The sequence below is a fragment of the Astatotilapia calliptera genome, chromosome 2, assembly GCF_900246225.1.
Source record: "Astatotilapia calliptera chromosome 2, fAstCal1.2, whole genome shotgun sequence".
Classification (NCBI taxonomy): domain Eukaryota; kingdom Metazoa; phylum Chordata; class Actinopteri; order Cichliformes; family Cichlidae; genus Astatotilapia; species Astatotilapia calliptera.
In genome coordinates this window covers 29123710-29149921 of record NC_039303.1, presented here as the reverse complement: position 1 = coordinate 29149921, position 26212 = coordinate 29123710, and the positions used below count along the sequence as shown (strand labels likewise).

General features: G+C 42.3%; 2 protein-coding genes across 4 annotated transcripts in view; both read left to right on the top strand.

The window, feature by feature from the left end:
• The first annotated feature begins 3191 nt into the window (after positions 1-3191).
• On the top strand, positions 3192-9161 carry dele1 (DAP3 binding cell death enhancer 1). Its single transcript, XM_026193103.1, has 12 exons — positions 3192-3414; positions 3977-4094; positions 4785-4887; positions 5505-5649; positions 5817-6002; positions 6124-6206; positions 6330-6423; positions 6583-6725; positions 6871-7029; positions 7604-7696; positions 8014-8167; positions 8284-9161. Exons 1-12 carry the CDS (start codon positions 3384-3386, stop codon positions 8517-8519), a joined length of 1545 nt encoding a protein of 514 aa, XP_026048888.1. The 5' UTR covers positions 3192-3383; the 3' UTR covers positions 8520-9161.
• A 113-nt stretch (positions 9162-9274) lies between these two features.
• The window catches only part of apbb2a (amyloid beta (A4) precursor protein-binding, family B, member 2a), a 38439-nt gene continuing 21501 nt past the window's right edge, over positions 9275-26212 (top strand). The window contains exons 1-8 of one of the 3 annotated variants that reach the window (XM_026193066.1): positions 9275-9724; positions 12617-13902; positions 14493-14692; positions 15310-15462; positions 15575-15660; positions 15803-15863; positions 17371-17517; positions 18870-18997. In XM_026193066.1, the coding sequence (XP_026048851.1) occupies positions 12648-13902; positions 14493-14692; positions 15310-15462; positions 15575-15660; positions 15803-15863; positions 17371-17517; positions 18870-18997 (2030 nt within the window). In that variant the 5' untranslated portion in view covers positions 9275-9724; positions 12617-12647. Of the gene's footprint in view, positions 9725-9771; positions 10113-12616; positions 13903-14492; positions 14693-15309; positions 15463-15574; positions 15661-15802; positions 15864-17370; positions 17518-18869; positions 18998-26212 lie in introns of those variants that run through there. The other 2 variants (XM_026193054.1, XM_026193059.1) reach the window with 2 other exon arrangements.

Below are 26212 nucleotides of genomic sequence, written 5' to 3'. Positions count from 1 at the left end.
GTACTAGAAAAAGTCCTACTATCTGCAAGTCTACCAACAGAATACTGTAAGATATGAAAACATATATATACTGTATCAAAGTATGATCACATCGTTAGTGTCAGTAGTGTCATTTACTGTTCCAGGTAACACATTTGTAACTACTTCATATGCATCTCTCAGATCCTGTATCAGGTTTTTGTTGGATTTTGTCATATTTTCCTTCAGATACTGTTTCCCTGATTTCTTTTGAAGACATATTGCACAGCATGCTGAAATATGGAAAAATTTTAATTAACAGCTCTCTGGGAATCACCTTGCTGGTGTAAAATTACTGATTTAAGCTTGTCAAATTGTATTATCTTTGATCTTTATCAAAGATTAACCTAAAGATATGGGAACAAATTATGGGATTTTGTGACAAACCTAAAGATACAGTTTAAAAAAGCTTCCTTGCTAATCTGTCTGTTATGTAAAGAAACAATCTCTGTTCATTTTTGTGGTTAGGTACCTTTTTCATGCTCGGACGAGTCAAAGGTCTGTGTTAAGTGGCTTAACAAGTGGGATCAGGTGAAAAATGAAGGAAAAGCAGCCAATGTTCAAAGAATAACTTTGAAAGACCTTCTAACACCTGGAAAAAAAATGAAATCTGGCTCACTGGAAGCAAAATATGAAGAAATGAGGGAGTGGCTCAAAACCTTTACACAGTGCTGTATTTCGTTTAATAGCTACTCATACGAGTCGGATTCTGATTAGTCTTTGAACCACTAAAAATACTTAGGACTGCTGTAACACAAAGCATGAATCTCTAAAAATAAATGTAGCTATCAGATAACAGCGGTGAAGCAAGTTTCTGCTGTCATAAACTGTTTAAAATGGACAAAATAAAAGAGCAAATGAGATTTCTGAATTTGTTTAGCACTTATTATTAAGTCCCCTCACTGCTTTAAATGTCTCACATTTGAGAGCTGAAGTGCAGATTGTATTATGAGCAAAAACAAACTGCTCAATTAGTCAGCACTTGTGGGACTGTGCTTCCAGCTCACCCTGATGTTTTTCCATATTGCCAAGACAAATCTGGCCCCAGGCGAAGCAGCAAACACTATCTGGCTGTGCAGCGATCTTGCTAACGTTACAAACTACTTCAGGCTAGACTTATTTGCCTGAGGAGGATCGTAAATGAAAGACATGAAGACTTTGTCACCATGGCAACTGGTCAGGGAGTGAGTTATTCAAAGTTTAATCTGTCTTTACAATTGCAGACCTCTTACCTCCCGCCCCTTGTTTAGACCCATCTGACGGGAAGGATGTGGGTTTCCAGTAAAGCACAGGGGTGTGCGTCACCGTTTGATCAACATGGAGGGCAGAGAAGGCCAAACGCTCCTGCAGAGTGACTGATGAGGATGAGCTCTGGATGGTTGCTTAGATCAGCCCCTCAATCCATCAATGATTCAGATCAGGAGCATCTTATTCTCCTTATTCATGAGACCACCTTACCAAGAGGGCACTCTGATCCTTGGAAATCTTAACCAGGTCTTACAAGTGCTGATGTGTGTGAGAGAAGTGCTACAGATGCAAAAATAATAATAATATAAAAAAGGCCCATAGTGCAGTTAATCCTTAATCAGATACTATCAGTTAGGCAGGGACTTCATTAAAAAGTCAGTTTTTGCTTTCCTAATGAGCAGACTCTTTAAAAAACTTGTAATTTTTAGAATTATTTAAAAAATGTTTAAGCCCTGCTGCAATATTAAACTAATAAATTGTGAAGTATGGACTGTATCACATCCATTGGCTTATTTATTCAGTCAATATCGCAACGTGTGCCCTCTTATTTAAAAGTCAAGCAGTGTGTTGCTGTGGATGCAATATGAAATATAGCTCACACTTTTGCCAGTGTACTGCAAAGATAATAGTCTTTCTACAAAGTCTTGTTGCCACTGAACCTTAAGATTAAAGAAAACTTTACCAAGAACCGTGACATGATTGAGGGTGTCTTTCAATTGAGTTTTTGTTGTTGGTTGTGTTTTGATCTCCTAGTGTACATGTGCTCCCCCCTTGTCCTCTCTGGTCTGTCAGTTAACTTCACAACTCATTGGAGGCGTTTTAATTAAAGTTGTGGTAAATGATTAACTCATTTACTCACTGATGGCTGGATTCTGCAGTAGCATTTCTTCTTCTGTCTCTTGGATGGTGTTATGATCTACTACAAGGAAAGCATTAATGTTATCTGTTGTGAATGTGTGCATGGCTTATTGATGCAAGCACCAGGATTAAACATTGCAGCTTGTCTCAATCTACATTGTCTTTGTGCAGAAAATCATCTCAAATCTAAAGCTAAATAAAGCAGAACAGATCTAGTTCTAGTTCTAGTTCTGTTCAGGTTACTGCTTGTAGTCTAAGCCTTCTTTGCTTACCCACAATGTCAAAACATGTTTTTCATTGTATTCAGTGAGGATATATTAAGATTGCTATAATATACCATCAAGCACTGCACTGTACACAGGACTTCTAGCCACAGCTCACTTGCAGATCTTGACTATAGTTAGGCTTTAAAGTCATGACATATCAATAAAAAAAATATGAAAGAAAATGTAACAAAAAGAAAAAAAGACAAAACAAAAATGATTATAACAATAGAAACAACAGTAACTAGTATCGATAAATGATAAACCTTTAAAAACATCTGTTAAGAGCAAAAGAAGATCATTTTCAGTGATTACAGATTTGCATTTCTTTAAGTAATAATTTTGCCTCGGCATTAAAATCAGTTAATGTAATTCAATTTTATCTTCATGTATCCCCAGATAAAAAAGTGCAGGTTGTTTGTGAAACGACAAGAGAAATAAAGAGATGGTCCATACTAAGACACATAGAACAGCAATGCATAAAATATCCAGTACATTCACATGGTGTAAGAGAAGAACAATAATATGGCCTCATACAAATCTGCAGTCGTCATGTAGTACCTAGGAGATGTCCAGTAATAATAAAAATGATAATAATATCAGTGCACAGTTCCTGCAATACAAAAAACTGTGGGTGACTCAGTTCATGAACACAAAAAATATATATATTGTTTTTCGCTTTATAACATGAAATAAAATATCACATGACAATTAACTTCTCAAATTTCCAGAAACCTAAGCGTCTGAAAGTGTGATACCCTCATACACCGCAAGTGGGTGCTGTGAAGATGCAACTGCAAATGCATCGATTGCGTAAACCCCGCCACCCTCCACTTCCGGGTCGGTATTTTTACGGCGTAACTCGTGACAGGTTTTTATTTACCACCAGTGCTGGAAGAAATCCGTTAGCGGTATGGAGCCATACGGACCCCAGATAACTTAAACAGGCCAGTGCGGACATAACCTTTCATTTAAAGGAGCCGTTAGAGACAAACCATGTGGAGGCTCCACGGTTTTGTTGGAAGAGGTGAGAGAAAAGTCGAGAACGCCCCTTTTTCTTCTTCTCTCTTTCTACACTGACGTCAATTATTATCAACATTTCAGAGTTTACCAAGCGTTTATTAACAGAAAACTGAGGTTATTGAAGTTACTAATCTGTTGTACGGAGCTAAAAGCTAGGGTTAGCTCCTGTTGCAAAACGTGCTAATCCATTTATTGTCAATGCTATGGAGAGTTCCCATACACCAACACTACCTGTCGTGTGTGCCACACGGCAAGACATCTGGATTCCCGTCTGGATTGCACTGCCCACGTCTTAGTTTGCTTTAATTTTCCAAAATTAGCTCATTATCGGATCTAGATCTTCAGAAAAAGGTTTCAGAAAATTTATTAAAGGCAATGTCAGTTCTTTAGAAATGCGTTGTTGTTATTGTGGTTTCAGTGCATAGCGGTCCAGCTGCGGTGCAAAATCTCTCTCTCAATGCTTATAAACAACTGAAGTAATTAGGCTGTGATAAGTAAGGTACAGAGAATGCTTTGTAGTTCTGAGGAGACTGTCTCCTAATTACATTGTCTAACTTTCTGCTCAGTTCTGCATCGATATCATGGCAACAGCACCCTGCGACTGTCCCAAAACCACCATGTGGAGGACGAGGTCATCAACAGCTCAGCTGTCCTCTCCACGTCTCGACACTCCCCTGACAACAGGTACTCCTCCTCTCCACGCCTCCTTTCTTCTTTTACCTGTTTACTTTACAAGGCGAGCTTTGAGCATCTCCCTTTGATGTCCAAATTTTATTGCCCTCAAAATGCAGGCCGTATCATCAGGTGACGAAAAAGAACCTTTGAAATAGGGTAAAACCTCAGACTCTGCCCTCATTGCTGTCCTTTCCTGTTTCTTTAGCCCCACTTTGAACCTATTTTGCCCTTGCTGCTGCCCTTTCAGCTGGTTGCATCATCCAGAAGCAATTGCTTTGTGTGTGTGTGGGTGTGGGTGTGGGTGTATGAACAATGCAAGTCAAGGGAACAGAAACAAAGCCAATTCATGCAGTGCCTTAATACAGTAGACTGGAAATACAGACATTTGGAAAAGAAAGTTTTCACAGGATTTTGTACAAAAAAACCCTTAACTGCTTCTGTGGCGGGATGTGGTGAGAGAGTTGTGCATAAATACATGCAGTGAGCGGTAGAAGTAGAAGGAGGAAGAAGAGTGGGCCATAATTCCTCCACAAAGATGTGAGAGACTGATAAAGTCCTACAGAAAACAATTCAAGTCACGGCTGCTAAAGGTGGTTGTACTAGCTGTTGAAAGGGTGTACTTATATTTTGACCAGACTGCTGCACAGAATCTTGTGCAAATCTTCTTTTTCTCATTACTCTCTGCTTTGTTTATTGCAGATCTCAGGAAGAGGAGGATGGAGAGAGGAGGAGGAAGCAGAGGACCTTTCAGTCCAAGTATGCTGAGTTTCCGCGTTACACGGCTCTGGATGCTGTGGGATGGGTAAGTCATGTGTTTTTGCATTTAAAATACAAACATGTAACCAAACATATTTCTTAGCATGTCCTGCATCACTTTTTCTGTGTCATTAACTTTATCAGGAATTGCCTTCATGTTCTAATAAGAAAGTTGTCAGGACACATGTGAGGGCTGCTGTTGATTTAATATATTCAGATGGTAACATTCCTGAAGACAAAAGCCACTAAAACGACTGCTAAACATCAACATCATCAACACCGGAGCTGCACAGTTTGCTGCACACACTGCTGAAATCCACAGTATCTGCACTCAGTGTGTTCTGACTCCTTTAGCGCAGCTCAGTGATTTCACTTTGTAACTGCTTTTTAAGCTACAGCAATGGCAGACATCAGTGGGCCAGCAGGTCAGACCCAGCTGTTTACCCCAGAGGACATTTTGCTCTCATGTTGCTGCAGCAGAACAATAGCTGCACTATGCTTTTATCATAATACGTATGTCCACTATCTCTGAAATGTTCATGTTTTATACACATGGACTGATTACTCATGAGTTTTAGCTGAAATAGAAACCTCTGTCACACTTGGTTGGCTGTTCCAGGCGAGGGTGCACTACATCAGATGTTCTCATTTGTTTGTCTGCAGGGTGCAGCAGCAGTTCTGTTCATGCAGCTCTGCAGGAGGATCCACTCCCAGTTTTCCTCAAGCACAGAGCCCAGTCCAAGCCCCGGAGCCCTGTCAGCCCCCTCCACTCTACACAACTGTGGCTATCACATCCTACTAGAGATCTGTGAGTTCTTCTGCATTGTTGTAGCTGTGGAGTAGATTTACACGAGGCAAATCCCTTGGCAAAATAGTTTCATACAGTGGACATGTAACCGTTTCCACAAAAAAACCCCACTTCTATCTTTTAACTTGTGTCCTGGCTATTTTGTTGCTTTCGCTCTTTTTACGCAGTATCAAGACATGATGTCCTGCCCAGAGGAAGGAATGTGTTGTGTCTGCAGGGGGTGCTAGAGAGACAGAACCAAGATCAGTCCCCAACTCAGAGCAGTGACAGTGACAGCAGCAGCACACAGGACCAGCTGACTGCCATCTCTGACCACCAGAGGGAACTCCTGATCCAGGATGCACTTATACCAGGTTGGTTCTGTGCTTGTCATAGTTTAAAGATTGCTTAAAAGTATCTTAAAAAAAATACATTTTATTAATTTATATTTTATGAAATAGAAAAATCAACAAGTATTTCCTCCTTGACTTGTAGAGGATGAATTCCTGTCAGCTTCCTGTCCGCTGCAGGATGATGCCAGCCAAGACAAGGCAGAGAAACCCGACACCAGTGATGAGGTGAGTCTTCATCATTTGGTTTGTCAACTTTAAAGAAAGGGTTTTTTTGTACTTTCAAAAAAACAGACTTGACCTTTTGTCTTATCTTTATTATTGTGTTTTTATCCTCTTTAATGTTTCCAGGAAATGTTATCTGATGAAGAGAGGCTGGCAGCGGCAGCACTGAACCTCAGACGTGTGGAAGACGTCTGCGTTCCTGTTGTCCTCAACATAATTGGTCATTATTTATCAGCGCACTTAAAAAAAAAAACATATCTATCAGATAAACTTAACACATACTGCTGTTGGAGTCAAATGAAATGGCCTTTGCACGGTTATTTTTTTTCCTCCTGTATGTTCCCTTATTTCCTGTTCTATATCTCCTTGTGTACAACAGGTCTAGAAAATGCCAAGAGGGAAAACCACCAGGAAGCTTTCACCTGTTTTCTCGCTGCAGCTCAGCAGGGCTACAGCAAAGCCCAGTTTAATGTGGCGGTGTGCTATGAGAAAGGTAGAGGAGTGAGCAAGAACAAGGAGAAGGTGAGACCCCGGCCATCACTCTTGTAGCAAACAGTTTTGCTTTTGTGGACCATGTAAATGTATAAAATTAAGCATGAATTTTTTACTTCTGATATTTAATTTCCTAATTGCATTATTGTAATATCTCCTGTGCTTTCTCTTTAAGGCTCTGCACTATTATAGGCAGGCAGCCGCGAGTGGCCACAGACAAGCTCAGTACCGCTGTGCAAAGCTGCTCCTGACCAGCAGAGGGCACCAGAGTCCAGAGGAGCTGAGCACAGCCATCGACCTTCTGGAACAAGCTGCTGCAGCTGGGCTGACCAAGGTAGAAGTCATGATCAGTTTCTCCCAGAGAACCATTGCAACTCTAGTACATTTATATATTATATTGTGTAATTTGAAAGAAAAAACAAACAAACTTTAAAACATTTTCAATACAGAAGAATTCAGCATGTTGCATTTGGAAAAGTACCCACTTACATTTGAAAAATGTAGAAATCAAATAGCTGATAATGTAAATACAATTTTTCATTCATATTTTTTTCCCTGGAACAAAACTTCTCTGAGAAAGTAAAGCATTTGTTAACATGCTGATATTGATACCTCTGCAGGCTCTCTCCACCTCTGTTATCTGAGCACTGAGAGATAATATCCATTTTTTTCTTACATTGCAAGATTTTTGCCTTTTAAAATTAAATAAGCTGAAAGCATCAAACAACTGGCTCAAACTCCACCTGGAGTCTTTTTTTCCTTCTATCTTTAAGCATCTCTTAATTGTTATTCAAGCACATTTACTGCTATCAGCATGTATCAGGGTTTTTTTTGGTTTTGTTTTTGTTTTTTGCTGATGTTGGCGCTTCCTTATTGAATTAAATCAACTTTCCATTTCTCCTCTTCAGGCTCAGCTCAGCCTGGCCTCCATCTACGCCCAGGATACAGTGAAATATGGTTGTAAGTCCATCCAGAACCTGGAGATGGCAGCAGAGAGTGGCGTGAGTGCTTCCTTTAGATGTTTCTAGACTTTAATCAATGCTTTATCTCAGAGATCGCCTCCCTTTTTAGAGTCGATCATGCTGGAGGTTGTCGGGATATCCGATAGGAAAAGATTATTCCAACAGTCTCCTGGTTTTTGATAATTAAAAAAATCTGCAGTTACAGATGTTTTGCAACTTTCTGGTGTAGTTGTGTTAAAGATTATAATCAGTTACTGTTTTTACAATTCGTTTAGGGCTGGTTTTGCTGACTGTACATTTAAAGTTTGCCCTGGAAGGTTTACCTACTTGAATTGCATGTTTCCTTTTGTTCTCAGGATGACACTGCTCAGCTCTTCTTGGGAAATTGCTATGAGAGCGGCTTTGTTGTGCAACAGAACTTGAGGACAGCTATTAAATTTTACAAACAAGCCGCTCGAGCGGGGAACAAGCAAGCTGAGAGATTACTGAGGCCTCCTAATGAAACCTATAGTAAGGATGCAAAAAATGTGCATTAATGTTAGTCACTGCATTGTTGTAGTACAGTTTCAGTGAGCCAAACAACAGTGATAATACTTTTATTTTTATTTTTCTGTCTCCATCTGTAGCAAAAGAATCAGTGTTGCGGTCCATCCATTCAGCTCCATGCTTCTCAAAGACATTTTCTCCTCTGTCAAGCTGTGTCACTCCCTCCACAAGTCAACCCACCGCCCTCCCTCTCCTGCCTCACTCCTGGAGCACCGGGAGCCTCAGCGGGCTCCCATCTTTGTCCTCCGTACCCCTCCATCTCCATTCTCCGAGCACTGAGAGAAGAAGCTGCCAGTGGACTGTAGGAATAGGATAAATACCGAGAGCCAGCCGCATTACAGATTGAGGAATGTATTTCAAAGTATGAATGAGTTTTCAGAAACCTGGGAAAGGTCAAAGTGTGTTCGGTGTGTGAGGTCTGAATCGGAGCGAATTGCTTTTATACTCAAAAAAGAAACAAGTTTTATTTAGTTTTTAAAAGATGTGAGTTATTTTTTTATGTCAGAAAGAGCTGTGGAGCAAAAGGTCTTGGAATCAGAGAAGAAGCCATCTGTCATTTGTTTTTGTACACTACAGTTTTGTTTCTTACAATCTTCTCTCTGCTAAGTTCTCCAGAAATGTGCCTTTTGGGTGGATCAGGTGGTTACTTATTTCCCTCCTTGCTAATAAGGATTTAATCATGAGGTATCTGATATCTTCTGTCTACTGCAGAGAATAATGCCAACTTTAAACCTCTGAAACTGAGGAAGTGCTTCACATGAATGTTATATTTTAACCTTAAATAATATAATTATGTCTTTAGGTTAAACGGTTCAGTGTGGCTTGCCGTTGTAAAAGAAAGACTGCATGCTTGTGATAAACCAACCAAAGGGAAAATTAATGCACTGTGAGGCGGATGTTGTGTTGTCAAATGCGCACATTAAAAAAAAAAAAGATCCTAAAGGCTGCCTGGCTTCTTTTATCGTTATTTTAATACTCATCATAAAACTGGCTTCAAATTGTAGTTTTTCTGTGTTCGGTGTTGCAAAACAACGTTGTCAGATTTGGAAATGGCTTTTCTGTTGTTGTTTTTTTTTATCACAGTCAGGTGTGCTCGAGCACCAGAAGCCATGCATTTTTCCTCAGACTTGTGTATGACGTAAGAGTCGGATGATGTGTGATTCCATTACCTGAGTCGCAAAATAACACCGGTATATTGATTGCGATTGCGTCTCCTTCCGTGCACCCGAGCGTCCTGCGTTCTCGGCTCCGATTGGTCGGCTGGCTGAAGAGCTCCACAGCGCCACGCCACTCCGGGATCCTCTGGCGCAGAGAGAAAGCGCAGCTTGGCCGCCTGCGAGCAAGGAGCCGGGCTGGGAGGGTTTATGATGTGATGTGATATGATAATACGGGCGGCCGGCTGCTGTTACGGGCGGACTCGGCAGTTAAAAAGCGGCCGCTGACTTCAGCCCTGCTCACTACTGTGTTTGCGTGTCGTCGGAGGAAAGGCAAGCGCAGAAGCCCCGGAGGCTGACCGAAGCGGTGAGTGGATGTAAATAGATGCTCTCGATGGGATGCGCTCCCCTCCCAGTGCGGCGGCGGCGGTGGTGCTGGTGGTGGTGATGGGGCTAGAGAGAGAGGAGGGGAGGCTGGATGCTAAAGATTCACTGCGTCTGTTCACATATTAACAGATTATCTTCCGCAATAATGGCATTTACGGCGATCCATCCGCGTATTTCTCTAGATTTAAAGATGGGGTGCTTCCGATTTGTCAGTGAGGGGAGTTTATTAAGGAGGCAGCAAGAAGCGGGGAGCTAGAATACTCCACCCATGACATCATCGACTTTTTCAAGTTCATTTCCCCTCCTGCTTGAGCTTTCATCTGTTGCACTTGCTTCTGCGCTGAGGAAAGGAGGGCCCACCATAACAAGTTGGTTTCCCAACATATCTATACATGTATATACATATATATAGATTTAGAAATTATGTGTTAATGTCTAAAGCTATAACACACAGGAAACCGATCTTTTCCTTTTTTGATGACCTTTAGGTGAAAACACTTTTATGCAACAAATGAGCAAATAAGAGTCATAATCTAACACTTACCTCCAAAACTAGTACTAGTATGCTTTTCCTGTCAGTACCTTTTAAATATTTTTTTAGCAGTCTCCTTTGTCATCCATGTAAATCTGCTCATTTCCTCACTAACTTTGGTGTCACGTTCACATTTTGCATCATCACAACAGACAATGCAGCGCCCGGCAAGTATCAACAGCATGAACAACTAGACTGAGACCCAACTGTTTAATAAGGATCCACGTTGCTGACCAGCTGCTAACATCTTGTGCATCTCATGAATGACCTCTGCTGTTACACAGCACAACAGATTTATTGAGGACAACAGTTTCACTACCTCCGTGTGTTAACTGTGCCCTCACTGTCCAGCAAACTGCTGTGTCATCCTCCCCGCTTTATCCCTCTTATAACCATCCTTTCTCCTCCGCACACTTCACATATTCTCCTTGCTCCACTTTTATTTAAGCGGCAGAGACCTGCCTGTGCTGTTGTAGAGGAAGAGGAGAAGGAAAAGAAAAGGCCGTAATCTCTGTTTAAGATGATCCAGTTTGTCTGCGGCTCATACCCGACACAAATATGGGTGAAAGGGATGATTTGGAGTTGTGTTGATTCAATCAGTGTATTTGTTAGGATTTTTATATTCAGTAGGTTGCAGCATATTTTGTTTCCATCTAATTTAAGGCTTGTATTGCTCAGATGTCCCATTTTGTGTGTTTTAGTCATATATTAGTGCGTCTGTATGTGAAACTACAGGCAAGAGAATTTAGGACATAGCATTAAAATGTGGCTTTATGGACCTGTAAATGACAGTAGAAAAAGAGCATTGCTTGAGACATGGCATGGCACAGTCTGCACCTGTTGACCTGACTTGATTGTGTTTATGTCTGAGTCATAGGCGTGAAGAGAGAAGTGCAGGTTCAGCACAAACTGGGTTACAGAGGCGACAACAACCACCCAGAGGGAGGAGAGCAGATAGGGGTCCCCGCATGGACAAAAGTGCACTGTCCGGGGAATCTGCTCTCTTTAACTTACCGCCTCCATCTTTTCCCAGGATCTTGTCAAGCTTTGAAATCTGCTGTGTCTGACTTTTCCATGTTTCTAAGTAGAGGTGCCAGTGATGACTCCAGCATTGTTTGAGATGTGTGCATTTGTGAAAAGATGTTTATACATTAAGATTGCGTGTCTGGGCATGTTTTTCCCCGCATCTATTAGTTGTTTACAAGCTTTCTGCAGGGTGGGAGCCTAATTAAATTATCTAAAAAGCCGTGTTACGTGTCACATCTTAGGAGCAAGGTGATTTTCTGCCGCCGCTGTCTTTGTTTCTATCCATCTGTCTGCATTCCGCATCACAAAGCTGATCCACCCAGAGATAAAAGAGACACGGCTAGCTAGTTAGCAGGAGTTGGCTGGCACTTCTCCTCCCCACAGACCAGCTTACCGCTCAGCTCGGGCTTTGAATGTCAGTCCTAGTTGAATAAATTGAGGGTCTGACTCACTCCAGATATCATATAAATGCATTCCAGCTACATGACTTTGATGCAGTGTTTCTTTTTAACACTTCAGAAGTGACACCTTGTGTGTAAAAGGGGTGTGAGGCTGGAAGAAGATCTGCACCATCGTGCATTGATCAAAGCCTCTGAGACTGGTCAAGCCACAGGAAGAGAGATGATCAGTTGTGAGGCTGGGGAAATGTGTCAGCGTGATAATGCTGCACATTGAATGATGTCAGTGAGCAGTTATTCTAAGCAAGTAACGTTAAAAAAACTAAATTATATCATGTTATATGTAAAAGTAATTATTTGGGGAAGCATGCAAGCAGGAGAGTCCAGAAAAACAAGGATTTTAGAAAATATAATAACCCAGTGACTAAACAATAGGCAGTTGTAGAGTAAGTGGGCGTAAAAGAATCTTGCAACCACAAAAAAAGCTCTTAAAATAAAGTGAGTGAGCAGTAAGGCTTCAAGGCTGGTTGATATTTATAAATCTTTTATTTTAAAAACATATGTAAAATAAGTGTATCATTAATGTGGTTTTATGTTATGTTTTTGTCAATCCATATATTATTTGACCCAATAAACCTTTTTAAATTAGACTACATAGCTCAAAGTGCCTCATTTGGAAAGACCAAAACATCACCAAGACTTTTTAAGGTAGTATAGTCAGTGAACCCTTTTGGGGTTGAGTCGGGAAGAGCATCCGGTGTTAAAAATCTGCTGCGGCAAACGTGGCAGAAGCCAAAAATAGCTCCTCTTCATGCTTAATCAATACTGGCAAAAATAATAATAATTACATATAAAGCTGTAGGTCAGGTTATAATGTGTTACTTAACCTCTAACAGGCCATCTCCTCTATCATCAGCTCTATCTCTGCAGTGATTTTCCAGTCAGCCATGATGTCAGTAAAAACTCCTCCCCTCTCCCGCTCTGGCTCCTCGCCCTCCACCGTTGGTCTAGCGAATCGCAGCGGGGCCTCTGCCACCCCTCCGACCTCTCTCAGCCTTCGCTCATCATACAATCAGCTGCTTGGACGAGATGTCATTAAAGAGTCCATGGAAACCGGAAGTTCGGCCACCTTGCCGAAGAGCCGCCAGAGGTACGCGATGACCAGCGTGCGCAGCGCCATGGGGATAAGTGACAACTTGGCTTTGCTGTCTAAAAACCAACCTGTAACCAGAGGACGCGGCCTTCCCACCAAGTCCTCCTCCAGCTCCGCCCTTTACTCCTCTTCTTCCTCTTCCTCGCTGTTTAATACAACTAACCCCAAACTGGTGAAGAATGGCGCCAACATGCAGAGACGAGCTGAGAGCCAGCAGCTGGAGCTCAGCAGGGCCAATACAGAGGGCAAAATTGACAACGATCTCATCAATAATCCCACTTCAGACTGGCTAGAATTTGAGAAAGATAACTCGCAGCTTCCGCCCTTTCGAAGAAGGACCAAGAGCTTCTTGGAGTACCATGGAAAGGGCTGGGATCTGGACCTAAACCAGGGAAACAAAGAGGACAAGGGGGAAAAGAAGCAGCAGCCCTCCCCAGAGAAGGAACAGGCTAGTCCTGCGAAAGAAAGGGAGAGTCAGAAGGAGGAGAAGGCCAGCAGCAAGCAAACCTGCCAGGAAGAGAAGGAGGAGGTTGAGCCGGTGGCGGAGGAGGATGAAGAAAATGATGAGCCCACACCAACGGCAAGACAGCCACTGCTACCTGTGGTAGTCGAAGCCCCTCTTTCTTCCACCCCGTCTTCTTCTAGTAACAGCCCAGAGTGGGTTCCAGACAACCACAACCACCTGCAGAACCAAGCTCCAGCCCAGGTCAAAGAGGAGCTCTGCGCCCAGGTTCAGGCTAGCCCACGCAGCCCTGCAAAGCCTCCCCGAAGCACCCAGCCCCGGGTGATCAAGGTGGAGCTACACCCCAACAACGAGAACCAGTTTCTTCAGCAGTACCCACCCTCTTCACCTAAACAGGCCAGAGCTGCAGAGAAGACCACGCCTACCAGGAATCGTGCGCCCCCTCCTCAGCCTGAACCAGAAACCGGCCTTCCAAAAGTGGGCTTAAGAATGGATCTCACTCCTGAGACTCCATCAGAAGATGAAGACTCCAGTTGGACCACCCTATCTCAGGAGTCACCCTCTCCACAGACTCCAAAAGAGACAGGTTCAGTATATATATCTGTGTGTGTGTGTGTGTGTGTGTGTGTGTGTGTGTGTGTGTGTGTGTGTGTGTGTGTGTGTGTGTGTTTGTCTTGCCATCTGATCGTTCCCTTGAAAAATTTCCATAGCTGTGTCAGCCTTTAATCATGCCTCAATTACACCTTCCTTTCATTCCTCCTCTCTCTCCATTTCTCTACCTCCTACAGACTGTCTGATCTGGAAATTTATCAAAGGCATCACATTAAGCAAGCAAGTCACTTACTCCAGTGAAATACTGCTGGAACCTTTAAGCCCCCTGTAAACCCCATGTGGTGCAGAGATGATTAGGATGGGCATAATGACAGGATAGTGCAGATAGCAGTTTGCGAAGATGGAAGAGAATTCAGGAAGAAGAGAAGAGGAGGGCTGGCTGTAGTAAAATATTATTGTAGAGTATAAAGCACAAGTTCAGGGACAGGCTGACCACATCTATCTTGTGTTATATATGTGTTTTTATCTTGTTGTTTTTTTGTTTGCTTTATTTTTGCAGAGCCCATCTGTGTGTAATACTATCTGAATGATAGTATGTGTTTATTTGTCACTGTCATCCTGCAGCAGATGTATGGGTTGAAGGGGAGCTGCCCCCAGGCTGGCGGGAGATCTCAGACTCATCAGAGGTCTATTTTTGGCACGTGCCCACCGGCACTACGCAGTACGACCGACCTGTTGCCTCAAGCAAACACACCGTTTCTAGCAATGATGCTGAGAATGACCCACAACAGGTCACACAGGACTCCCTTAAGCCACCCAATGAGGTGAGACGACCCAGAGAACTAAATAGACTTCAAGATTAAAAGCACGTTTAAAAGTATAATGAGATCTTTTATGTATAAGATCTTAACAGCATTATGTATCTTAACGCTCTCAGTCAGGATTTAATTCTGCTGAATTTTAACCGCAGCAAACAGATGTAGATGCAGATGTTTAAATATAATGTATTAATGCAGATACTTTTAAAAAGTTCCCTGCGTTTTCTTTGAGAGAAATTTATGTTTAGATGTTCACTATATGGGATTTTCGTCCTTTGGAGATGTCAACCCTACACTTTTTACACTACATAACTACAAGCAGATGCTGATGAACAGTAAGATGTGGTTGAAAGGTCTGAAAAAGCTTCAATTTACAAATTTATTTTAAAAAAATGTTGCTTTTTCGAACAAGTCCATGTAGTGGCTTGTAAAAAAAACCCAACACAAATTAAAAGACAGGCTTTACCATCTTCTGTGTTGTGTTTAGAAAGAATCCTCCATATATGAAAGCTGCTGCTGATCAATGATGTACCTTCCATCATCAGTCTGTTTGTGCAGCTCTGTGTCTCTCACCCTGGATCCCTTACGGTCTCTCTGTCATCACCCATCTGTCTCTCCCACAGCGCCCCAGCAGCCTGATATCCGACAGCTCCGTGGAGCCGGTACCCTCGCCCTCTGGATCCTCCCCCTCCCCTTCCTCCTCCTCCTCCACCCCTTTCAATGACATCACCTCTTCTGTACAAAGTCTCAACACCACCACCACCTGCACAGCCACCGTAAGTCACAATTATTGAAACTGTCTCTTTTTTTATTTGAGAAGAAGTCGGTTGTTTAAAAATACAAAGATTTATTTCCTTTCTGAATATCTGTTTTTTTTTCATGCTCCAGGATCTAAAGGACTATCCAGTCTATCCTGATCCCAGTCTTAAGGCATTTGAAGGAGCTACTCTTCGCTATGCTTCACTCAAGCTCAAGTAATAGTCACAGACATACTCACACTTAGTGCTACAGACTTTCTTCTTGTGTGGCAAGGACTCAGTCATGATATTTTGCATGTATTCACGTGTAAAATGTGATTTTAATGTGGCTGTTTTAATCCCTGATGTTTCTCTGCAGCCCTCCTGCCCAGCTAGAGACAGTGGACCTTAACAGCACATTCTCTGATCCGGAGGCAATGGTAAGTTCAAAACAACAACATATAATAACACAGGCTTTATAATGGCATCTGAAATAACTATAATATGCTGGGATTTTTTCTAAATAAAAATGCTCACTGAATAGAGAGCGTTCTTTATAGTTTGATTATTTGTTTTCTTGTGGTTTACTATAGCCAGCAGGGGCGAAGTTACAGGCATTTACAATACAGTTAAAGGCCCCAAAACAAGTAATGTCATTTGTGAGGAGGCTTATGAATAGCTTACATTTGTCTGTGTGTGTGCGTGTGTGTGTGTGTGTGTGCATGTGTGTGGTTTTATTTACACTTTAAAAACTTGAACCTTTCAAAAAAAGAAAATACTGCTAATGAGAGGAAGTCACCAGGCAGTGCATGCAATGATGTAATGCACCTGCTCCTTGCTCTCTCTTTCTGATTGCTGCAGTGCCACGCAGTGGTCACTTCATGAACTGACACATGGTGAACGCATTCACAGCAAAAGTATTTTTAGCTGCCCCCCTGTGGACGAATCTCACGTACACATGCTTAAGCATAGAGATGCTGTGATGCCTGAATATAAGAGCAGTCTAATGGAAGGGGATGCTACTTAACATATAACAATAGAGATAAAGAACAACAGAAAGAGCAGTCTTTTGAGTGGAAGTTGTTGGCTCAGATGGAACAAAATTGAGTATATTACAGCAAAATTATTTATATTTATATATCCCCCACCCCATTTATATAGCTCTGAGGGAATTGTGGGGATTAAGATATGGACTTAGAAAGTGTGAAAGTTTATTGAGGAAGAAACCCAAAGGGAATTTTATGGCCAGTGGAAAAAAGATTGTGCGTGTGGGTGTGTGTGACAGCTTAAGAGATGCCTCCTCTCCTCAGCAGAAAAGAAACCTCCTTGATATGTTAGTGAGTGAGGAAGAGAAGAGAGGATGGTGATAGCTGCTGACCTGAGGCAATCAAAATTGCCCCCCCCCCCCCCCCCCGGATACACACACACACAGACACACACACACAGTCTTTCATAGTTTATGTGTTGTCTTTCACGTCAGGCAGCTCTCAGTTACTGCTGAGTTGTTCCTGCACACTACACTCTCTCACTGTAAGCATTATTAAATTACAGCTGAAACTTCTGTGTGTGTGTCTCATATTCATGCGCTGTGTGGATTTGTGTACCTTGGTTAAAATTTAAATAAATGATAACAGTAATCATTGAAGTGTTTTGTGCACCTTTGTTTGTACTTATAATAAGATTATAACCATCATGTTACATCCTGAGATCTTTAATCATGGTAGCATTCAACAACAAGAAACACGAGCACTTACACAGGTTTTAAATAAACAACCAGAGTGCTTAAACCTATTTTAAAATGATCACCAAACATATCCAGTAAACTTGATCATGACAGTCTGTGGAGTGACATCCTGGACCTCACTCGTGTGCTGTAGTTGTGCACACACGTACACATATTTGTTGTGCTGATTATTAGCGATATCACAGAGTCTGTGTCTCTTCCAGTCATTTCCAGTGAGATCTCTGGGCTGGGTGGAGATGGCCGAGCAGGATTTGTGTGAAGGGAGGAGCAGCGTGGCTGTCCACCACTGTATCAGACAGCTGTCCTACTGCAGGAGGGACATACGAGACTCGGCCGGTGTCTGGGGAGAGGTCAGTCCAAAAGAGATCAGCTCAACATACAGTATTTACACTGTTTACATGTTTATGAGTCAGTATTGCTGCGTGTCAGTGGAGAACCAGCGTTACTGCCGGCTGCTTTGTACATTGATGTCCATCAATTTATAATTTTGTGCTATTAGACATTTGTTTGAAATGATGTCACAAATAGTGCATAAATTAAATTAAATTATAGTGATGTGTGTGTGTGATGTGAAATCATAATAGTTCCTTGAGTCCAACTGAAAATGCCTCGCAGGCACACATTGTAGGAAGAAGGTTTATGAGTGCACAACCTCTGATGTATATGTGAAGTCAGTGAACTGTTGTTCCTGGCTATTAGTGATGTGTCGGTCGCGAACGAAATAGCTCTTAGAGCCGGATCTTTGACGTGAACGACGCGAGCCGGCTTCTTATCGCGAGCCGTTTTTTTTTTTTTTCCTTTCTCTCACCCTCTCTCTCGCACTTTTTTTCTGCTTCACTCCCCATGCGAGCCTTGTGCTTTGCGCTGGGAAGAGGGGGAGGGGCGGTAGTTTCACTCGCAGTAGCACAGAAACAGAGCAGGAGGGAAAGAGAGAAAGAGAGCCAGGGACAACAGCATCACATTAGAAAGGTATAATAATCATCCACAACTATTTTCAGTTGCAGACGATAAAGGATTCAGAAAGTTTATTCATGCAGGTCCATATGACAGAGAATATGCATCTTCTTTTTGTTTTCATATTTAAATTTATATTTAATTGTGTTGTGGTTTGCAGTGTTTTGTGTTGTTTCACTTTAAATTTGTTTAAAAGGAAAAAGCTGAAAATTTAAATAGTTAAAAGTTGAAATGTGAACAGTTGGTTTTTGTATTCAAAACAGTTACGAACTCTGAAGCACGTGGTGTGTGGTAGTAGTTAATTATTTTAATAGATATGAGTGCTTGTGTATAAATACACAAACAATACACATATGCTTTCAATTGTGTAATTTAAGTGATCTAGGTAGCTCTGATTTGGAAGTTCAGTTAAAGCTAGAAATGTGTTTTGGAGTTTGTATGTGTTTTGTCTCTAGGGGCCACCGCATATATTTATATATAAACATATATAAATAAAACCACTTTTTTTTTACATTAGTAATTCCTTTTGTGCATAATTTTATATTATTGTTATTAATAAATTAATTAAAGCAACATAACAACCTGAAGAGCCGGTTCGGAGCCGAAGGAGCCGGCTCTATAGTTTTCAAAGTACTGTCAAGTTGTTTTTTTAAATCATGTTGCAACAAATTATATAACTTACCTCACAAAAACCTCTGGCTGGCTTGTGGATGACAGCACTGATGTATCCTTGGTTGCTATCTTGCAGGGCAAAGGGATGCTTTTAGTGCTTCAGGATCGCATGTTAACTCTTGTTGACCCTGATGATCGCAGCTTGCTCCACTCTCAGCCAATCAGCAGCATCCGTGTCTGGGGTGTTGGCAGAGACCATGACAGGTAGGGAGGACATTACAGAAATCTTTACTAAAACCATGCTGTTCTGTTTTTATAACTCTTCCGTTGTGGAGGCGATATTTTGATGACCTTCCCTGATGAATTTCAATAAACATGTGGTTTAACAACCATTAAAATAGTTTTAAGGTTTTCCAAAGGGTAACTGGAAGGGCCACCCTCATTCACTTCTGACACAAACCTAGTAATCTTGTTGTATAAGCAGCCCTGAAATATGACAGAAACTGTTCAGTTAAAAAAGAGTTTCAAGGGTTACTCCTAATAGACATGAGTAAAGAGTTAATGACTGCCATTCTTAGTGAAACAGACAAGAACCCACACAAACATGTTGAGCAGATAATCCTTCTGTATATGTGCAAACACAGTTTTATACGGGAACCTTTTAAACTGCATGTGTGTAAAACACTCAGGAGTTTTAACTAATCATCAGAGAACAGCATTAGCCTTGTTATTATTCAGTCTGTATTTTCACAGACTGTGCTAAAACTCCACAATTATTCCTAATGCTTCACTTCCACACTGAGGACCTATGGGGCCTTTAGTCATTTGGCAATATCTCATAGTCTTGGTTTTCACTTCTCACCATTGAGCTGACAGTGTGCTGAGGGCAGCGTAGCTGCTAATGAGGGGAGCTGGCCAAGCCCTCATTGATATGAGCCGCTCTGGGTTTCCATTAACCTGCATATTAACCTATACACTCGTGTGGAAACGTTAGCGCTGATGCATGGCATGCATGGATTTCATATGTATGAGACACCTATGTGCATTTGGAAGCTTAGCACAGACAGAGCAAAAGTCTTGTGAACACAAAATGCTAAAAATCTAAGCACTTTAAAACGTTTTGGGTTTTTTTTTTTTGAGGATTTACTTTAAAGATGTGTCAAATGAAATCAAACGAGAAGATGGGCTGGAGGTTTCAGTCCAAGAAACGGTCGGGTCCTGACATGTGTAATCAGCTGTTAAAGAATCGGGTGAAAATGGAGTTTAAAATAGAGTCTGTGTAAAAGGCTCACTCGCACTCAGCCATGCTTGTTACCCCCTCTCCTTCTTCCTGCCTCAGTGTCTCTCTGTCTATCTTATTTCCGTCTTTCTCTTTTAAGTACTGCTATAGTCTCTTTCTCGCTCTCTCTCTTTCTCTCTCAGAGCATCCCTCTCATCCTCCCACTCTTCTCCATCCCTCCTGTCTTCCTCCTTTTTGACTTCCCCCAACAACAACACTACAGCAACATTAGCTGTATGTGTGCGAGTGAGATAAAGAGAGTGAAATAAAGAAAGAAAGTCCCTCCACCCTCTTCCATCTCTGAGGATTGAGGAACTTTCAGTGGCTGTCTCTCTCAGCGGTAATGGATAAAGCGTGTAGTGGAAAGAGGAGGGGAGGGTCATCTCAGGATAGCTCTCCCTCTTATCCTTTATTCCCTCACTGCATCTCTTTCTCTCACTTATAACATTACAGCTTCCCCCACCACCACCACCCCACCCCCACCCCCACCTCACCCAGCAGCTCTTTAAAATCTGCAGGGTGCAGTCTTGCATTCCTCTGCTTGGTTTTACGCTCATGACTTTTGGATGTACCACAATCAGAATGAAAAAGTCAGAAACACTCTTGCTCTCATACGTCACAAAAAGGAAAACATTTACATTCACTCTATTAGATACATGTTCATACATAAGTAACTAAAACAATATTTTCTTCAATGCTTTCGATATCCATTTAAGAAGTAAAGTGCTTAGCATGTGGTCCAGGGGACAGGATGAATCCACTGGGATTTTTTGTGAAGCCGCTTTCATGGTGATAAGTTGTTTGGGACTGATGTGAAAAACTGGATAGCTTGGCCTTCAAACCAGCACAGGGTGTTAAAGCTTTTCCATGTATGCAGCAAATTGTTTTACAGCAACCTGCATTGCAGTTTGTGCGTGTGCAATTGTATCTGAGATTATTTTGCCACAGGTTGGAATTTTTGCTCTGTTAGTCCTGCCACTAGAGTGCACTGTAATCAAAGCCTGCTCATGGAGAGAAGCTTGCAGCTGAATCCTCAAAAGTATATGTGAGCACCCCTGCTCCTGTGGACTGAGATGATCATTTTCTCCCGGGTTGATTATTTTAAACAGTGCCTGTTAAACAGCATTAGTAGAAAAATGAAAAACTTGGTTGTTTGTTTTACAGCTGTGATTTTTATTTATTCTTGTAGGAGTGTGCTTTTTCTGTCACTACTGAGTGATTAATATTTTTGCATTTGTTAATTTGCTCAGTTATTTTGTGACAGTCTCGGAGTGATACTGTGATCCTGTGAAGCGTTGGCGAGATGTTGCTGACGTCAGCTTCTTCGTGTCATGCGTTGCTTGGTTATTCTTCTTATTTTTAATGTTATGTGCTCTATCTAAAAAAAAAAAATGACTGACCCACACAAAACCCTAACATTAACCACATCTAATCCCTTTGTGGTTAAACTGGAGCCAGGTCTGTATAGAAGCAACTCCTGCAGGGAGGTTTGAAAAGTCTCCATAGAGCTGAGATTGTAATAGCAAAAACTTTAGGAATAGCCAGGTTTTGGTAGTCCACTATATGTTTTGTATGATTGGCAGCTCAGTGTGCTGCCTAGGTGGTTGACTTACTTGCCTGCACACTGTGTGTGTATAAAGTCAGACTGGTAATATTGTTAACTGACTGAAGCTGGTAGGCGGTGAAAGACATGCAGAAGAGAAATGTCTTTCTTAATTATGTTTAAAAGGCCATAAATTGACAGGGAAAGAGGAGGAGGCAGAGGTGAAAGATAAAGGCTGTTTCTGAAAGCAAGCATAGAAGATAGCTCGCACTTTGCTCTCTCTCCATCAGCTGTCTCTTTCTTTAACCATCTATCTGTGGAATATTCCCAGTCTTGTCCCGAATGTTCGCTCTCTCGCTCTCCTTCAGCTTGATTCAATATGAATGAGTCCCCCCGTCTCGTAAGCAGGGCGGGACGATGGTAGAGGAGGGGTTAGCGCTTCGATGAAGTCATGAGGCTATATCTGGAGCACTCAGCAAGTCTGACCGCGTGCACGCCCAAATTGCGCGTGCACGCTGTTCACATTTATGTGTATGCATGCGGACTTGAACTGATGAAGTCATAGGTCTAAATCCGGAGCGCTCTGTTTGTGTGTGATGGTGAATGAGTGGGTGTGCATGTGTTTTCCCCCACTTTTCCCATCCCATCTTTCTGTCTGTGCTATTTCCACTCTTTGTCTCCAGCGCTCTTTCTGCCTCCCTCCTGTGCCATTGGCTGCACAGCTTTGCCTCTTCTTCTTCTTCTTCTTCTTCTTTCTGACTCTCTTTCTTTGTCCTGCCACTGCACTTTAGTGGGGTTGAAGCCCCCTCTTTTTTCCCAGTTTCACTCAGACAAGAGAAGGAGAGACAAAGATAGGACGAAGGCGAGAAGATACTCAAGACAAACAGTGAGAGAACGGGGAATAAAGCGCGGCACTGCTTTTGAGAGAGTGTGTCGGGAATGATCAGCGTGATGGAAAGCCAATAAGAAAGGGAGAGAGGCATGCTTCCCTGCTTGCACTTTACACAGCAGGACCTCGCAGGACACTCTCCGGACCAGGCAAGCAAAGCGAGGGAAGCCGGCTGTAGGGGAAGATAGAGAGAGAAAAGGTGTAGCGGAAAAAAGTGGAGGAGGAGTGGGAGAAGGAAGGGGGAGGGGAAGAAAAGAGGGAGAGGAGAAGGGGGAAGAAGCCCCAGAGGATTAAAAAAAAGGATAAGAAGAAAAAGAGAGGAAGCAGACAGGAAGAGATTTACCCTGGGGTACTGCTGCGAAGGGGCTGTAGCAATGTCACCGCGGCGAAGGAGCTAACGAGGCAGAGAAGTAGTTGTCGGTAACGGGTCGAGGATGCCTGCTTGTGTGAGTACTCTGATCTGTAGTTCATTCAGTCCTCTATTCCCCATCTATCTATCCATCCATCCATCCATCCATCCATCCATCCATCCATCCATCCATCCATCCATCCACAAAGCCATCTATACACTTACAGTGACCCATTACCACCTCTCTTTCCACCTTACTATCACCCTCTCTAGCCTTTCTGATGATTTCTAACTGCTCCGTTTGTTTAAAGGACACAGCACACGTCCCTTGGCCCTACTTTTTCTAATTAGCTTTCCCTTGATTTTTTCACTCATTTACGTCTCAGCTTCCTGCTGTGTGTTTGACTTCAAGCTGTGTACCTTGTCCCTCTGACTCTCTCTCTCTCTCTCTCTGGCTTGCCAGCAGGTGTAGGGATGCAGGCTGTTGGCAGCAGGTTTGCAGCCAGAGTCACTGAGACAAGAGCAAGACATTCATTCAGGGAGTCAGATGAGAAAGAAAAGGCATAAGAGCAAAAGAGAAAAGAAAAAGATGAAGTAGGCAAAGGAGGGATGAGAAAGACAGGATTAACGGGTTTGGATATGCTGCAGGGATTTTTTAAAGTGTCTGTCATGGCTGTTTGGAGCTGTTTGATATGTGTGTGTATGGGTGTGTAGGCTTGTGTGTGTGTATTCTGCAGACATATACATCATGAGCTTAAACCTTAATTAGTTTAAATACCTCGGTGTGTGTGTGTGTGTGTGTGTGTGTGTGTGTGTGTGTGTGTGTGTGTGTGTGTGTGTGTGTGTGTGTGTGTGTGTGTGTGTGTGTGTGTGTGCATAGCAGAAGCTACTATATGCATATAGGGAATTTCCCTTTCTCTCTCCTAGCAGAGGATGAGGAGGAGAAAGCGGGAAGAGGGATGAGCAGGGAAGCACTAAGCGTAGAACAAAAAGCCACAGAGAAATGATTTATGGCATCAGAGAGGCCCTGTCTTCTTGTTTTCGTGTCTTTGGCATGTGACACTTGTTAGGATTGAGACAACGCCGTTGAAAACCCAATAATGTACGTTTTTAATAGTATCTTTGCGCCAGCCTGCTGTCTATGTCCCTTTTTCTACTATTTAAATGAACTAATGTTACCTGTTTTCACTAATGGCTCAACGGCAGATGCTCGAGTTCACACCCACACACACAAGCAGAAACATATCATACCAACACACTCCAACAAATGCACACTGATTCCACATTTCATTCATATTCATTAGTGGGGAGCAGTGAGACCCTGCTCGCCTATTCCCTCCAGCGCTCGCTTATTTCCCCCCACTGCTTGACCTTCTATGGACAGGCATGGCATAGAGAAGAGAAGAGAGCCCGTGTATCATAAATGTTTTAATGCTGAACACACTCTTGCGTTCTCCTCCATTTATGTCAGTGAAATGAGTTTGCATGTGCGTGTTTGACTTTTCATATCCGCTCTTCGAGCTGTTTCAGTCATGATGCCCCAGTGTAACCACAGCCTGTTTGCTGATGTCAAGGCCTTTGTGGCTTTAATTAACATGCAAGACCCCACTGATGGCCCACAGGGACAGAGCCCGAACACCTAGACCCACTCGATAGACGCCAGAGTGATTGATGACCTTTCCTCCCCAGTCCTGCACCGATTTGAGCCCTATGCCTACGTCTTTCTTTCCCGGCAAGTCATCGCTCCTCTGCGTCAGCTCCTTCCATTTACCCACAATCCATCACTCCCACTTCTCCGCACACATACACGCAGCCCTTGTCAGGATGTGTCCACCCAGCAACCCAGAAACCCTCATTCTCCAAAGGGTCATTATGATGTTGTGTCCCCTCATCTCTCTCCAACCCACAGTCCAATGTCTCACACACACACACAGACACACACATGCATTCACACAGACAGAGAATTACAAACAATAAGCTTTGCAAAAAAAAGCTTCCTTCTTTCTCTCTCAGTTTGCTTTTTAACTCTCTGTCTTACATTAGCATTGTTAGGCACACCTGCTGTAATCCTTGTCTTCCTGACAGATTACTCCTCCCGTTCCCCCTATAGATTCCCTCCCTGGCCCCGCCAGCCAATAAATCTCCTCACAGATAAAACTCTCCCTGGTCCTAGCCATGGTGGGCACAGATGTGAGCTGATGTTAGCTGATCATACAAGGCTGAACGCAGCGGGACCCTTGTGCAGTCAGTGTCTGCCTGTAGCTCTTCCATTTATTCAGACTACAGAGACTGTTTAAGCTGAATATATTTGAATACTTTAACACTGTTTTGTTTGAGCTTTTGATTACGTTTTCAGCCGTCCTGCAGCAGACATGTCTACTATGATGACTATACCAGGTGGTAAATTAACCTCCTGTCATTTATTTTCAAAGTTTACACATTTAATGTTTCTTAGAAATATTACCTCAGCTCCCTCTACTCACAAAAACTCAAAGAAATGATTTAAAACCTCTAATTGGTAAACATGTTCGTGGTCCACTTGATTTGATAACAGCACTAAGCTGAACATTAAATGGATAATTGGTCGGCTCTGAAAGCTCAGAGTCTGTTTCCCTTGTTGCTTGTGTGGACTTTTACAAGCCAACTATAAAGGAACCCTAATCAAGTATAGTTTTAATTGCTCTGAAAATCTAACAGCATTTAATTGTACAGCTCAAATAATTCAGTGGGTATGTAATTAACGATTCTTTTCATTATGAATGAAAAATGATTATTATTTTCTAAAATGCATCTTTTTTATCTACAAAGTGCCAGTAAAACGCTGGAAAGTGTTCTTTATGCTCACAGTGACATCTTCAGATGTCTACCAATAATGCATACCCAAAAAATCAAACAAACTTTAATATTATATGAAACTATTTCAGATGGACTTTCTAATCATTTCAATTATATCTTCTATTAGGCCTTTTAGTTAAATTACAACAAATATAGCATTAGTAGTGTCTAACATCACAACTGCTATTGATAAAAGCATCCAGGTGATTTTTTGTTTTTCCTAGGGAGAGAATATCGATCATTCTCCCTACTGAGCTTCTTGTTGTTTGCAGTGGTGATGGACAGGCTGACAGCTACCCAACGCAATGGACAGTACACAAGAGAGGTAGAGAAAAGTGTAGACAGAGTGGAGTGGGCGGAGATGAGTGTAACGGGTGACTTGTGACAGAAGGATAGCAGTAAAAGGGAAAGAGAAAGCGAGACCTGCTATAATGTATGGTTTGGAGACGATGGCACAAAAAAAGGCAGGAGGTGGAGCTGGAGGTGTTAAAGTGTTTATTGGGAGTGACCAGAATGGACATGGATTAGTAATTCAATTTATCAGATGGACAGCTTAGGTTGGCCAAACCTAAATATGGAGCTGG

What these genes read in the sequence shown, in the direction of transcription:
- dele1 (XM_026193103.1), top strand. Translation starts at nt 3,384, where the DNA reads ATGTGGAGGCTCCACGGTTTTGTTGGAAGAG. An exon ending in CCACGGTTTTGTTGGAAGAG is followed by an intron (nt 3,415 to 3,976) that starts GTGAGAGAAAAG and finishes CTTTCTGCTCAG; the next exon opens with TTCTGCATCGATATCATGGC. An exon ending in CCAGGATGCACTTATACCAG is followed by an intron (nt 6,003 to 6,123) that starts GTTGGTTCTGTG and finishes CTTGACTTGTAG; the next exon opens with AGGATGAATTCCTGTCAGCT.